Source organism: Rattus norvegicus, chromosome 15 (genome assembly GCF_021556685.1).
Source record: "Rattus norvegicus strain SHRSP/BbbUtx chromosome 15, alternate assembly SHRSP_T2T, whole genome shotgun sequence".
Taxonomy (NCBI): domain Eukaryota; kingdom Metazoa; phylum Chordata; class Mammalia; order Rodentia; family Muridae; genus Rattus; species Rattus norvegicus.
Genome location: NC_141548.1, coordinates 7,256,846 through 7,272,623, shown reverse-complemented (window position 1 = coordinate 7,272,623; position 15,778 = coordinate 7,256,846). Strand labels below are relative to the sequence as shown.

Here is a 15,778-nt window from a genome sequence, read left to right as displayed (position 1 = left end):
CCTGAACACACTTAGGGAAGCACAGGAAAACATTAATAAACAAGTAAAAGCCTACAGAGAGGAATCGCAAAAATCCCTGAAAGAATTCCAGGAAAACACAATCAAACAGTTGAAGGAATTAAAAATGGAAATAGAAGCAATCAAGAAAGAACACATGGAAACAACCCTGGATATAGAAAACCAAAAGAAGAGACAAGGAGCTGTAGATACAAGCTTCACCAACAGAATACAAGAGATGGAAGAGAGAATCTCAGGAGCAGAAGATTCCATAGAAATCATTGACTCAACTGTCAAAGATAATGTAAAGCGGAAAAAGCTACTGGTCCAAAACATACAGGAAATCCAGGACTCAATGAGAAGATCAAACCTAAGGATAATAGGTATAGAAGAGAGTGAAGACTCCCAGCTCAAAGGACCAGTAAATATCTTCAACAAAATCATAGAAGAAAACTTCCCTAACCTAAAAAAAGAGATACCCATAGACATACAGGAAGCCTACAGAACTCCAAATAGATTGGACCAGAAAAGAAACACCTCCCGTCACATAATTGTCAAAACACCAAACGCACAAAATAAAGAAAGAATATTAAAAGCAGTAAGGGAAAAAGGTCAAGTAACATATAAAGGCAGACCTATCAGAATCACACCAGACTTCTCGCCAGAAACTATGAAGGCCAGAAGATCCTGGACTGATGTTATACAGACCCTAAGAGAACACAAATGCCAGCCCAGATTACTGTATCCAGCAAAACTCTCAATTAACATTGATGGAGAAACCAAGATATTCCATGACAAAACCAAATTTACACAATATCTTTCTACAAATCCAGCACTACAAAGGATAATAAATGGTAAAGCCCAACATAAGGAGGCAAGCTATACCCTAGAAGAAGCAAGAAACTAATCGTCTTGGCAACAAAACAAAGAGAACGAAAGCACACAAACATAACCTCACATCAAATATGAATATAACGGGAAGCAATAATCACTATTCCTTAATATCTCTCAATATCAATGGCCTCAACTCCCCAATAAAAAGACATAGATTAACAAACTGGATACGCAACGAGGACCCTGCATTCTGCTGCCTACAGGAAACACACCTCAGAGACAAAGACAGACACTACCTCAGAGTGAAAGGCTGGAAAACAACTTTCCAAGCAAATGGTCAGAAGAAGCAAGCTGGAGTAGCCATTCTAATATCAAATAAAATCAATTTCCAACTAAAAGTCATCAAAAAAGATAAGGAAGGACACTTCATATTCATCAAAGGAAAAATCAACCAAGATGAACTCTCAATCCTAAATATCTATGCCCCAAATACAAGGGCACCTACATATGTAAAAGAAACCTTACTAAAGCTCAAAACACACATTGCACCTCACACAATAATAGTGGGAGATTTCAACACCCCACTCTCATCAATGGACAGATCATGGAAACAGAAATTAAACAGTGATGTAGACAGACTAAGAGAAGTCATGAGCCAAATGGACTTAACGGATATTTATAGAACATTCTATCCTAAAGCAAAAGGATATACCTTCTTCTCAGCTCCTCATGGTACTTTCTCCAAAATTGACCATATAATTGGTCAAAAAACGGGCCTCAACAGGTACAGAAAGATAGAAATAATCCCATGCGTGCTATCGGACCACCACGGCCTAAAACTGGTCTTCAATAACAATAAGGGAAGAATGCCCACATATACGTGGAAATTGAACAATGCTCTACTCAATGATAACCTGGTCAAGGAAGAAATAAAGAAAGAAATTAAAAACTTTTTAGAATTTAATGAAAATGAAGATACAACATACTCAAACTTATGGGACACAATGAAAGCTGTGCTAAGAGGAAAACTCATAGCGCTGAGTGCCTGCAGAAAGAAACAGGAAAGAGCATATGTCAGCAGCTTGACAGCACACCTAAAAGCTCTAGAACAAAAAGAAGCAAATACACCCAGGAGGAGTAGAAGGCAGGAAATAATCAAACTCAGAGCTGAAATCAACCAAGTAGAAACAAAAAGGACCATAGAAAGAATCAACAGAACCAAAAGTTGGTTCTTTGAGAAAATCAACAAGATAGATAAACCCTTAGCCAGACTAACGAGAGGACACAGAGAGTGTGTCCAAATTAACAAAATCAGAAATGAAAAGGGAGACATAACTACAGATTCGGAGGAAATTCAAAAAATCTTCAGATCTTACTATAAAAACCTATATTCAACAAAATTTGAAAATCTTCAGGAAATGGACAATTTCCTAGACAGATACCAGGTATCGAAGTTAAATCAGGAACAGATAAACCAGTTAAACAACCCCATAACTCCTAAGGAAATAGAAGCAGTCATTAAAGGTCTCCCAACCAAAAAGAGCCCAGGTCCAGACGGGTTTAGTGCAGAATTCTATCAAACCTTCATAGAAGACCTCATACCAATATTATCCAAACTATTCCACAAAATTGAAACAGATGGAGCCCTACCGAATTCCTTCTACGAAGCCACAATTACTCTTATACCTAAACCACACAAAGACACAACAAAGAAAGAGAACTTCAGACCAATTTCCCTTATGAATATCGACGCAAAAATACTCAATAAAATTCTGGCAAACCGAATTCAAGAGCACATCAAAACAATCATCCACCATGATCAAGTAGGCTTCATCCCAGGCATGCAGGGATGGTTTAATATACGGAAAACCATCAACGTGATCCATTATATAAACAAACTGAAAGAACAGAACCACATGATCATTTCATTAGATGCTGAGAAAGCATTTGACAAAATTCAACACCCCTTCATGATAAAAGTCCTGGAAAGAATAGGAATTCAAGGCCCATACCTAAACATAGTAAAAGCCATATACAGCAAACCAGTTGCTAACATTAAACTAAATGGAGAGAAACTTGAAGCAATCCCACTAAAATCAGGGACTAGACAAGGCTGCCCACTCTCTCCCTACTTATTCAATATAGTTCTTGAAGTTCTAGCCAGAGCAATAGACAACAAAAGGAGATCAAAGGGATACAGATCGGAAAAGAAGAGGTCAAAATATCACTATTTGCAGATGACATGATAGTATATTTAAGTGATCCCAAAAGTTCCACCAGAGAACTACTAAAGCTGATAAACAACTTCAGCAAAGTGGCTGGGTATAAAATTAACTCAAATAAATCAGTTGCCTTCCTCTATACAAAAGAGAAACAAGCCGAGAAAGAAATTAGGGAAACGACACCCTTCATAATAGACCCAAATAATATAAAATACCTCGGTGTGACTTTAACCAAGCAAGTAAAAGATCTGTACAATAAGAACTTCAAGACACTGAGGAAAGAAATTGAAGAAGACCTCAGAAGATGGAAAGATCTCCCATGCTCATGGATTGGCAGGATTAATATGGTAAAAATGGCCATTTTACCAAAAGCAATCTACAGATTCAATGCAATCCCCATCAAAATACCAATCCAATTCTTCAAAGAGTTAGACAGAACAATTTGCAAATTCATCTGGAATAACAAAAAACCCAGGATAGCTAAAGCTATCCTCAACAATAAAAGGACTTCAGGGGGAATCACTATCCCTGAACTCAAGCAGTATTACAGAGCAATAGTGATAAAAACTGCATGGTATTGGTACAGAGACAGACAGATAGACCAATGGAATAGAATTGAAGACCCAGAAATGAACCCACACACCTATGGTCACTTGATTTTTGACAAAGGAGCCAAAACCATCCAATGGAAAAAAGATAGTATTTTCAGCAAATGGTGCTGGTTCAACTGGAGGGCAACATGTAGAAGAATGCAGATCGATCCATCCTTATCACCCTGTACAAAGCTTAAGTCCAAGTGGATCAAGGACCTCCACATCAAACCAGACACACTCAAACTAATAGAAGAAAAACTAGGGAAGCATCTGGAACACATGGGCACTGTAAAAAATTTCCTGAACAAAACACCAATGGCTTATGCTCTAAGATCAAGAATCGACAAATGGGATCTCATAAAACTGCAAAGCTTCTGTAAGGCAAAGGACACTGTGGTTAGGACAAAACGGCAACCAACAGATTGGGAAAAGATCTTTACCAATCCTACAACAGATAGAGGCCTTATTTCCAAAATATACAAAGAACTCAAGAAGTTAGACCGCAGGGAAACAAATAACCCTATTAAAAAATGGGGTTCAGAGCTAAACAAAGAATTCACAGCTGAGGAATGCCGAATGGCTGAGAAACACCTAAAGAAATGTTCAACATCTTTAGTCATAAGGGAAATGCAAATCAAAACAACCCTGAGATTTCACCTCACACCAGTGCGATTGGCTAAGATCAAAAACTCAGGTGACAGCAGATGCTGGCGAGGATGTGGAGAAAGAGGAACACTCCTCCATTGTTGGTGGGATTGCAGACTGGTAAAACCATTCTGGAAATCAGTCTGGAGGTTCCTCAGAAAATTGGACATTGAACTGCCTGAGGATCCAGCTATACCTCTCTTGGGCATATACCCAAAAGATGCCTCAACATATAAAAGAGACACGTGCTCCACTATGTTCATCGCAGCCTTATTTATAATAGCCAGAAGCTGGAAAGAACCCAGATGCCCTTCAACAGAGGAATGGATACAGAAAATGTGGTACATCTACACAATGGAATATTACTCAGCTATCAAAAACAACGAGTTTATGAAATTCGTAGGCAAATGGTTGGAACTGGAAAATATCATCCTGAGTGAGCTAACCCAATCACAGAAAGACATACATGGTATGCACTCATTGATAAGTGGCTATTAGCCCAAATGCTTGAATTACCCTAGATCCCTAGAACAAACGAAACTCAAGACGGATGATCAAAATGTGAATGCTTCACTCCTTCTTTAAATGAGGAAAAAGAATACCCTTGGCAGGGAAGGGAGAGGCAAAGATTAAAACAGAGACTGAAGGAACACCCATTCAGAGCCTGCCCCACATGTGGCCCATACATATACAGCCACCCAATTAGACAAGATGGATGAAGCAAAGAAGTGCAGACCGACAGGAGCCGGATGTAGATCGCTCCTGAGAGACACAGCCAGAATACAGCAAATATAGAGGCGAATGCCAGCAGCAAACCACTGAACTGAGAATAGGTCCCCTATTGAAGGAATCAGAGAAAGAACTGGAAGAGCTTGAAGGGGCTCGAGACCCCAAAAGTACAACAATGCCAAGCAACCAGAGCTTCCAGGGACTAAGCCACTACCTAAAGACTATACATGGACTGACCCTGGACTCTGACCCCATAGGTAGCAATGAATATCCTAGTAAGAGCACCAGTGGAAGGGGAAGCCCTGGGTCCTGCTAAGACTGAACCCACAGTGAACTAGTCTATGGGGGAGGGCGGCAATGGGGGGAGGGTTGGGAGGGGAACACCCATAAGGAAGGGGAGGGGGGAGGGGGATGTTTGCCCGGAAACCGGGAAAGGGAATAACACTCGAAATGTATATAAGAAATACTCAAGTTAATAAAAAAAAAAAAAATTGTGGCTAATGATTGCCAGTGTTACATTGACTACAGTTTACAGTCTGATCCCAGACAGACTCGGGATTCTAACTCACACATATCTGTGCTTAAGAAAAAATCAAACAGGTGGAGATTGTCACAAGGGTTGATGAGGCTATGGAACTTATAAGAGCATGACAGCCTGCTTCCTCCAACTGCTATTTCAAGAAATACATATAGAATTATTATAGATTTAAAAGATTGGTCTTTTTTTTCTTTCCTTTTCTTTTCTTTTCTTTTTTTTTTTTTTTTTTGGTGCTGGGGACCGACCCAGGGCCTTGCTCTACCACTGAGCTAAATTCCCAACCCCTAAGAGATTGTTTTTATACTGTTTCTTGCACTCTTGGGTTGTTGTGAAATATTTCATTTCTTGTGTTTCCTTGGGTTTTGTTTGACTTGACCATACATTTGTATGCCTTTTTGAAAGAAAAATGTACTAATTTTTATTTATTTTGGTGAATTGTTCTTTGGATGACTTTTGTCTGTGGTTCCTCTGAATGCAGTTCCAACGGTGGCCAGAGAGACACCAGATACTGAGTTATAAATGATGGTTAAGCACCCTGTAGGTCCTCAGAGTGAAGCCAGCAGGTTGCCCAGGTCAAACTCCAATTCTAGCTCCCAGTGCACCATGATGTGCTACAGCTTCTCTGCTTCCTCCTGCTCTTCCTTGGCCAGCAGCACCTCTGCATTCTGCCCCTCCATGGCTCTCGCTTGGGTCTCAGTTCCTCCCTCACTTTTGGGGATTTTAACTTTAAGAATGGACAGAAAGTTTACAATTTGATGTTTGTTCTATACCTGAGAAGCTTTTTTGCCAGGAAAAGGGAGTTTCCATTGCACAAAATGGGATGGTAAGACAGAGATTTCAGGAAAAAACATGGGTGAATATATTGAAACCATGACCCCTCTCAAGGCACACTCCAAGAAACAACATACTCCAACTTGCATACATTTAAAGGTGAAGGAAAAAAATATTGGCCTCTGGGGAACAGTAACAACTGTAGAAATTGGACTATATGTCACATGCATGGACACTGGGTTTATACATTTCAGGAAGAAGAATATCCCTCATCCACGGTCTTTAGACCTTTGGCTGTTAACAAAGATGTTCTATCCATTTCAAGGTCTGATACAACTCTCCCTCTCCTCAGCAACTGAGTTGTAATGAAGGAGTGAGAACTCTGAAGCTCTGGAAGGAGAGTGAGCGAATGGGTGTTCCTGGCTCAAAAGTGAGTCTCTGGAAAAGCCACTGCAGAAACTGGTCAGTCTGGGTGGAGGTAGTTAGCAAGTAAGCTATGGCATTTCCCACTGACATCACCGGTAGTGTCTTCCCTGGAAATTCTCTTGTATCCAGGAGACACTAGAATGTTCTGTGATGTCAGCAGTGTTGTGGTGACACCAACTGCCTGAGCGATTTCCCTTCATTTCCTAATGGGTTCCCGAGGAGGCATGTTCTCCAGGATCCTCAGTCTCTTTCGGAGGGACAATCATATCCATGCAGGCACCAGACCAAGGCAGAGGGAGGCCAGCCTTCTATCATGTTGGAGAAGAAGACGAATGGAAAGGTCCTTGAGGAGGTCAAGTGAGTACTGGGCAGGGCAAGGGGAGCTCCCTGGAGCAGGTTGGCTTGTGTTGGTCCTTCCAGGAGTAGGACATATGATTTAGAGCCTCAGTCTTCCTAATGGCTGACCCAGACACAATAATTTCTGATCATTAGTTTGACAGAAAACCAAGAACTGTTATATGTCAAGGGGCTTTCCTTGGATCTCTTTAGTGTCCTGGGCAGTGTCAAAGAATACCAGGATGAGCCTTTATAAGAATAACAAAGTGTCTCTTCCAGGATCGGCTGTTGAAACACTTCATTCTCAGCAGTGTCCTGTAGATTACTTGGGTAATTGATGCCAAGAGGGATACTCTCCTGGTCATATATCAAGGTCTCAGTTACTTTGTCCTTGAACACACATGATTAGGGATTCAAGATGTTAAGCAGTTTGAACTCAAGGACTTACCTGCCTCACATCAGACATTAGCTGAGAAGGTCCTCCAATTCTTCTTGTTTAGGCCAGCTTTAGAATTTCAGTGACAGAGGAATGGCTTTAGGAGGTGTGGTCTATATCTATGATGGCATATGTCATCATATGGCTATGATGGTGGGAACAGGGAACTAGCTGAGTTCAGCTTAAAGATAGCTTTCTTGCTCTGTCAGGGATTCACTGTATCTGTAGAACTGTTCATCCTCAGACTTCTGTTTAGAGTAAGCATAGTTTTCCTTGACACTGTGTCCACATATATGCCTGTTTACTGGTGTTTATCTACCTACAGAGTTTGATCAGAAGGCATCGTCCCAACCCTCGACGACACCTGTTGAAGAGGAGAGAATGAAGCGTTTGGAGAACCTCAAAATTGCTCTCCAGAAGATGCAGAAGGAGAGAGATGAACTCAGGAGTATCCTGGCCGATTACCCGGGAAAGAATTTAAATGACAGGTAGTCACAATGCAAGTTCTGTTAAATCCACATTTCCTCACATCACAGTAGGCTACAACTCCAGGGTGTCCTCATGGTCAAAATCACTTTCCTGATTGCATCAGAATGTGAAGTTCAGATGGGAATGGGATGGTGGCACAGGCTATTTTAATTCCTACAAACGTAAATCATAGCCTGTGGCCTGATTGAATCACAGTCTGGGAGTGAGGGTAGTAGTGTGTGAGCTCTCATTGTGTGGTTTAAGGAGACTGGACAGGTGTTGGCTTGTGGGAATTTCTAGGTGCTCTGATTATGACCAATCATTGTTGTAATTGACGTGGAGGTGCTTTGGGTTCAATAGGTCCTGTGAAGAGCTGGAGGGACCCAATCCCACTTGCTGCCTCACAGTGTGTGACTGGACTGACAACAGGGGATCACTGGTTTTCTCTGATTTTATTCATTGTATTTGGAGATAATGCCACATCCTTATATTTAATTGGCATTCTAATTGTATTTGAGAGAGAGAGAGAGAGAGAGAGAGAGAGAGAGAGAGAGAGTGTTTTGTGTGAGTTTGTGTGTGTGTATGCATGTGTGATTGTGTTTGTGTGTATCACTTAAGATCTGGGTATTCTATGTACTGATTTGGCCTGAGAATTATCCTGTGTCAATTTCCATGGCATGATAATGATGAGGGTGAGAGCCTCACTGTGAGCAGTAGAACATTTCACATCTGCTCAGGTGGACGCACATGGGAATCTCCTGGTGCGTGTTATAAATTCTTTTCCCTGTAAATACTGTTCATGTTCCTTTGGGTTTTCATGTAGCAATAGATTCTATGATTGAGAATTGTTACCTAAGAACAGGAGAATAGTCTTCATGGGCTTAAGTTGGAGCCTGGATTGTGACACAGGGTCCTCGAATGTTCTTGGCAAGCTAGTCTATTCCTTCAAACCCCCTCAGGGAGCTCAAGCAAATCAGCTCCCTCCTTCTGTTTCCTGGCACTGCTGTCTCCGTGTTCACAATAATAAACTTAATAAATATCAAATGACCCAGTACCAAGAAGCAAGGGCGTGGCATGTCCTAGGCTGGGGTAGTTCAGGATTCAGTCTGAATTCATGTAATTCTTGAATCCTTCATTCATAATGTTATTTCATCCTTGGACCATGCCTTACCACAGGAACAACTTTGAGTCTGAGATGCTCACGATGCAGCACCAGTAAGTGATGACCGACATGAAGAAAATGAGCGAGCAGGTCAATAGAGCTTTGGTCAAATGTACACACCTCACACTGGAAAATGACTGGTACTGGTGAGTAACTTACAAGGTTGTGACCCCAGCACAGGGCACAGCATGTGTCAGCCCATTCTTATCTTCGAAGTAAAGTGAGGATCAGGCTTTTTAGTGTTTGAAGCAGACCAGGAAGCCTGTGTCTAAGGAAGGCTCTAGGACACACAGGACACAGAAAGATTGGCCTCCAAGCGACATTCTAATAAAATGGACAAATAAGCACACATGGGGATTAAGTCCTCTTCCGGGAAAAACTTGAATCAATGGTGTCAGTTTTTGAGAAGTGCCCTGAGTCTTCTGGAATGTGGCTCTTTTCTCCATTTGACCTGTCTCTAGGTCATGCTCCATGGCTACTGTGGACTTGGACTATAATCTGGGACTCTCTTCAGATCAGGACCCTAGAAGGAGTAATGGACTTGGAGACGTGGGAGGAAGTTGGAGACTGGCTGGGAGTCACCATTTTTATTTTGTGTCTCAGCCACAGCTTCTGCCCCCTCCTAACTGAGTTGTTTGAGCTGAAGAACAATGCCCAGAGAGCAGGGCATGAGAACAGGGAGCTTCTATGGGAACAGATTGCACTGGAAGAGTCTATTAAGGAAACAACAAGGTTCTGTGGGGAAGCCAGTATGAAAATCCGTGTAACAAGCATCCTCAGGTAGGATGAATGAAGCATCAAGGGCAGGTTTTCCTGATATCTAAGCATAAACCAAGTCAAACCAGTTTAACCTTTCTCCACCTTATCCAGACACTCTCCTAGGTCTCATCCAGTTGTTCATCTCTTTGAACATTTACAAAACTTTCTGTGATGTTAGCTTCATGCAAGAAACTGGAGGATTGACAACCAAATCCTCCTGCTCAACTAGAAAATGCATTTCCTTAAGGGGGATCTGTTGATCACACACTGCACACTTACATGCCATTATGCTAGAGGGATGCCATGAGGTAGCCGTCTTTGTAGTGCACAGAACTGATTAGAGTTCAGTTCAATTGCCAAAAGAATGGCTCTCATTGTCAATTATAATGGGGCTTGTGGACTTTCTCTCCTTTTCCCCGTACATTGAAAATGGTCCCTCCCGCCTGTCCAAATCGTGGTTTCTAGTGACAGTGCTTGAGAAGCAGTTTGTCCGTCCTGTTCTATGTCAGTGTTTTAGTGTTCTTTCCTGTGGCTTATGTCCTGGAGCTGACTGGATGAACAGGGATGTAGGAAAGACTTCTCTCAGGGTGAGGGTTTGTGTGAGATATGTGAGGATTAGAGGGATATTTTTGTCCAGCTCTCTCAACCTAGTGTGCCCAAGAAGTGCATTCCCTACACAGGTTTACTCTATAAGGGATGGAGAGCAGTGTCTAAGCTCTCACTTGACACATTTCCTTTGCCTAATCTGTATTCAACAACTGTTGTTCTAGCATGATGGCCTCCCCATTCTTTTCTGCTTCTCAGTTATGATTTCTGTTCTCTCCCTCTCCCTCTCCCTCTCCCTCTCCCTTCCCCTCTCCATCTCTCTCTGACTCTGTGTGTGTGTTTGTGGGCGTGTTTTTTTGTGTGTTTTTTGTCTGTGGGCACATATATGTGTGATCATGTTTATGACTATGGTGCATATTGTACTTTGGAAGTTGTTTGTTTTAATTGTTTGTGATATGGGGGTCTTATATATATAAGTGTGTGTATATGTGTGCTTTTTCACATGTGTGTGTGAAGTCATCAAGTTTCTGAACACAGACACATATATATTTATATATATTGTATAAGTCTATATGTGCATATTTAGAAACATGTAAAAGTATACACACACACACACACACACACACACACACACACACACACACACACCACAAACACTCTGAGAGAGAAAGAAGAAGAGAAAACATAATCTTTCCAATTACATTTTAAACTGTTCTTAATGGGGTCTTGATCACTATTCAAACTATTTACACTGGGAAAACTATTCATAAACATTGATATTACTTGGAGAAAACTTGAATAGGGTACAGGGATGTGAGGAGAGGCTGCTGTGTGAAATCTATATACCTCAGTATAGAAACTGATGACTCAGAGCTCTTCTGCCTTCTTTGCTCTCAGTGTATAGTAACACTGGAAGGTCATGTGGCTTGTTGTGTCTTCTCAGCATCCTGGTTATGTTAATCGTTACCTGCCACCACTTTCTTTCCAGATTGGCCTAAACTTGGTTGAATATACCTTGGCTTTGGAGTTTGGCCTGGAATTTGTTAATTGAAAGATTAATTTGCTTAGAGTTGAATCTGCAAGCAGAAGATGTCCAGGAGTTATGCTGAGGTGGAATCACATCTTTGCCTCAGACAGAAACTTAGGCTCAAAATCGTCCAAAGCACTCACCCTGTGTTGTGTTGTGGCAATCTTAACCATTGTTATTCAAAATCATTTGATCTGAGTGAAAATCATCTGTAAGGAGGGTTTAGAACAGTGATGACCCTCAGACATTGCTGGAGGTGTCAAATGGGTAGCCCTGTGAGAAGCTGTGTACAACTCTTGTGAAAGTTCAACCTTTTGACACAGCGATTCCAGAACAAGAAGTAGGTGTGAGCAGAGAAACTGTGGCACATTAGTGTTGTAGTGGTTCACCTCAGAGCAGCCATGAAGCAAAATTACCCAGATATCCATCAGTCAGAAAGTGAAAACGTACAATGTTGTACAGCCCTTCCAATGACTGCGGCTGAGTTTGATTATACCTGCCAGCATTTGGCTTTGAATTAGCCTTCTCTTACTCGAATTATATCTGATAGCATCCCAGTACAAGTTTTACCTTGGATTGTGGTTATGGAGAAATCCTAGCTGTTTGTGCTGGTAGTTTGTTTCCCCTGTCAGGTATTGTATGGTAAAGGGACCTCATATTGAAAAATGCAGCTCACTTTGCATGCACTGGGAAACAGTGAGCAGAGGACTGAAGAGGCTCACCTCCCCCCCCCCCCCCCCCAGTGCTCTGTTTCCTGAAATCAGCCTCCTGTGCACAGCCTTGTGACCTTGCTAAGCAGGCTTGGCTAACAGGCCTAGATGTCACATTTCTAATTTCTGATTTTCAGGGGAATACACTTTATTGGCTGAGCTGTCTTTAGGCTATGCTCACTGTGTACTTACTCCACTCCAGGTTTTTTTTTTTTTTCTTATGCCACAATAGTAGACTGGGTGATCCCTTCTATTACCATTAACTGGGAAACTAACCACATTCTGCAAAATACTCTGCTTGTATATGTGAACAAATATATTTGGGTGAGTTCAAAAGTGTGTATGTCTGGGTGTCTGTCTGTCTGTGTCTGTATATATGTATGTCTCCATGGACAATATAATCTTCTAATGACCAGGATGAGGAGAGAATGGAGGAAAGTCTGCAGGACCCCCTGAATCAGCAAAAACTGGTCACTGAGCAAAAGGCCTTGTCTGAGAAGATGCAGCATCATTTCGGTGTCACTGAGAGGATTTGAAAGCACAGGATGAGAGGACCCAAGTAGATTCCCTGTACTTATAAACTGTCTTATTGGGTGTGTGACTTTCTCCATAGTTCTCAGCACCTGTCACCTCGGAGCAGCTCAGAATATTTTTCTTGTCCATTTTAAAAGAAATTCCGTCCATGAAGTGTATGTGATCCATAGAGATTCTGGCTAGTGTGTACTGATCCCTCCAGTCTGTGCTCTCTTGTATTATCTGAGCCCAGTGCCTTTAGGTCTCCCCACAAATAGTTTTATGATACACATAAACAAAGGAGTGGTATAGTTTATTTTCTGCATGAGTATCTCCTTTGGACTTCAATGCCTACCCTCGGCAAGATTTCCATGCAGCATATTCTTGCCAAGTATAATATCACTTCAGTGTGCATGTACTTCTTGAGATATTGTTTCTCTGGGTCTTTGCAGATATTGAGGTTGTCATGTGGACCCCAGGCATATTCCTGCACTGGAGGAATAATAATAGTCTTCATTTCAGTGATGGCCAGACTTCCAAGGCCTTCCTATTGTTTTCTAGTTTGTTCATATCTCTCCTCACCTGACATTGAGACATTGCTACATGATATTAAAATATAATGTATACGTATGATTGGAATTATCTGCTGTTCACTGTTTAATTTTTAGCAGTTTTGAAAGCTGGGAAAATATGCAGGCCTGTGGGATCTCTTACCCTTCTCTCTTGGGCATGAGAGAATGACCTCAGATGAAAGATCATCCTGGATTATCCTGCTGAATTGTGCTGCTGTGTATGGGATAAGTGACATGGCAGGTTCTCACCAGGCCTTTTCCACCCCTAGGTCTGAACACTGTAGCAGAAGCTTTCCCAGGGCACAGAGCAGGATTACAACTCTCAGAGACAGAACTGTCCACCAGGAGCACTGAGGGTGCAAAGATTAACACCACCTCCCGCATCTCAGTCCTTGTAACCATACCAATCTTGGGCTAAATTTGAAAGACCTTGAGATGTGGCCTGGAACACGCCTCACGTTTAACCTTTTGACGACTTGTCCATCAACAACCAACCACTCCGAGTGAGGCAGGTCTACATTCATCTTGAGGAGATTTTTACCATCTTACCTGCCGTTCTGCTGTGTTTGCAAGGCCAGCAACAGGCTGGAGTTATATGTTGAAGAATCAGCAGGAATTGAATGCTGACTAATTTACTTGTTATATTTGTTTTTAGTTTGAAGTTTGGTTTTATGCATTTGGTTTTATTTGTTTACGTTTGAAGTTTTGTTATTTATTTGTTAACTTTAGTTTTTTAATTAATATGCTATATTCTTAAGGCTATATACATTGAACTCATTGACTCCCCACTTTAAAATGTTCTCGAATAAATTAATTTTTGCCAATAAATAAAAATGTGACCTTTAACCCTTCACTCACAAGACCGTCCTGAGTCGTGTGTGGTTCTTCCTCCTGTAACAGCACAAGTGTAAGGCAACAGTGGTTTTCTGCAAGTCTCATGCAGCTTAGGCTTCACCATCAGTTCACAGCAGCCAGAGCTGCACAGGAAACTGTGCTCTTGATGTAGACAGTGTATCGTGCTCTGTGGATCCCACATACATGATGAAAATTATCCTTGCTTTATCCCTGTGCTCACAAATTTAGCTTCCTTTATAGTGACAAACAAAGGAGAAACACAAGTATTTCTCTAATACATTAGAGGAAATAAAAACATTCAGTATAGGAATATAAAAAGCGACCAGGACACACAGAGCTGTATGCCTCTGCATTCCTTATAATAAAGCATCGGTTATAACTGCACATTTATTGAATTCCAGCAATTTTGGAGGAACGATATTTTTAAATTTTTTATTAGGTATATTTCTTTACTTACATTTCAAACGTTATTCCCCTTCCTTATTTCCATCCTTAAGCCCCCATTCCCTTCCCTCTCCCTTCCCCATATGTGTATCCCCTATACATCCCCCTTATTGTTCACCACTATTCCCCTGCACTGCCCCTGGAACATTTTCTTTATTGTTCTGTTGGTTTGTTTGTTGTTATTCTTTTTCTCCCATTTTTATTAAATTGGGCATTTCTTATTTACATTTCAAATGTTATTCCTTTTCCTGGTTTCCTGTCCATCAGCCCCCTAACCCCTCCCCTTCCCGTTCTAAATGGGTGTCCCCTCCCTGTCCAACCCCCATTACTGCCCTCTCCAACATTCCCTACGCTGGGGGTTCAACCTTGGTAGTACCAAGGGCTTCTCCTTCCAGTGTTGCCCCAACAATGTTATTTACTGCTACCTACGCAGGGTCAGTCCATGTGTAGTCTTTGGGCAGTGGTTTGGTCCCTGGAAGCTCTGGTTGGTTCTTATGGGGTTGCAAGCCCCTTCAGCTCCTTCAGTCCTTTCCCTAGTTCCTCCAATGGGTGTCCCGTTCTCAGTTCAGTGGTTCGCTTCAGGCATTTGACTCTGTATTTGACATGTTCTGGCTGTGTCTTTCAGGAGAGAGCTATATCCGGTTCATGTCAGCATGCACTTCTTAGCTTCATCCATCTTATCTAGTTTTGGTGGATATATATCCATATCTATATCTATATCTATATCTATATCTATATATCTATATATCTATATATCTATATATCTATATATCTATATATCTATATATCTATATATCTATATATCTATATATCTATATCTATATCTATATCTATCTATCTATCATCTATCTATCTATCTATCCATCTATCTATCTATATGGACCACATGTGGGGCAGGCTCTGAATGGCCGTTCCTTCATTCTCTGCCCTAAAATTTTCCTCCCTATCCCCTCCTGTGAATATTTTTGTTCCCCCCTTAAAGAAGGAGTGAAGCATCCACATTTTCGTCATCCTTCTTGAGTTTCATGTGGTTTGTGCCTTAGATCTTGTGTATTTTGAGTATAACTAAGAGGCGAGGATGCAAAAGAATCAAATGGATAGCTTGAGGCCAGAGGTTAGTGGTGAACACCAGAGGGAAAGATCATTCTTCCAGAAAGAATTGGCAGGTTTCTGGTAACTCAGCTTTACCAAACTA

The 15,778-nt window shown here is 41.4% G+C and overlaps 2 protein-coding genes across 3 annotated transcripts in view; both read left to right on the top strand.

The window, feature by feature from the left end:
* LOC148000773 (disks large homolog 5-like) overlaps positions 1–15,778 on the top strand; it is a 90,959-nt gene that overhangs the window by 65,280 nt on the left and 9,901 nt on the right. The gene's annotated exons all lie outside the window — the stretch shown is intronic.
* On the top strand, positions 6,885–14,147 carry LOC148000774 (uncharacterized). Of its 2 annotated transcripts, XM_087587075.1 has the most exons (5): positions 6,885–7,112; positions 7,853–8,015; positions 9,172–9,303; positions 9,761–9,937; positions 13,554–14,143. In XM_087587075.1, exons 1-3 carry the CDS (start codon positions 6,962–6,964, stop codon positions 9,212–9,214), a joined length of 357 nt encoding a protein of 118 aa, XP_087443201.1. In that variant the 5' UTR covers positions 6,885–6,961; the 3' UTR covers positions 9,215–9,303; positions 9,761–9,937; positions 13,554–14,143. The 2 variants fall into 2 exon arrangements, with proteins under 2 accessions (XP_087443201.1, XP_087443200.1); XM_087587074.1 differs by lacking the exon at positions 9,761–9,937 and having other exon boundaries at positions 6,969–7,112; positions 13,554–14,147.

Excerpts from the sequence above, each read along its gene's own strand:
- LOC148000774 (XM_087587075.1), top strand. The coding sequence starts at position 6,962 with ATGGGTTCCCGAGGAGGCATGTTCTCCAGGATCCTCAGTCTCTTTCGG. Across the intron at positions 7,113-7,852 it reads AAGGTCCTTGAGGAGGTCAA|AGTTTGATCAGAAGGCATCG; the intron begins GTGAGTACTGGG and ends ATCTACCTACAG. Across the intron at positions 8,016-9,171 it reads GGAAAGAATTTAAATGACAG|GAACAACTTTGAGTCTGAGA; the intron begins GTAGTCACAATG and ends GCCTTACCACAG.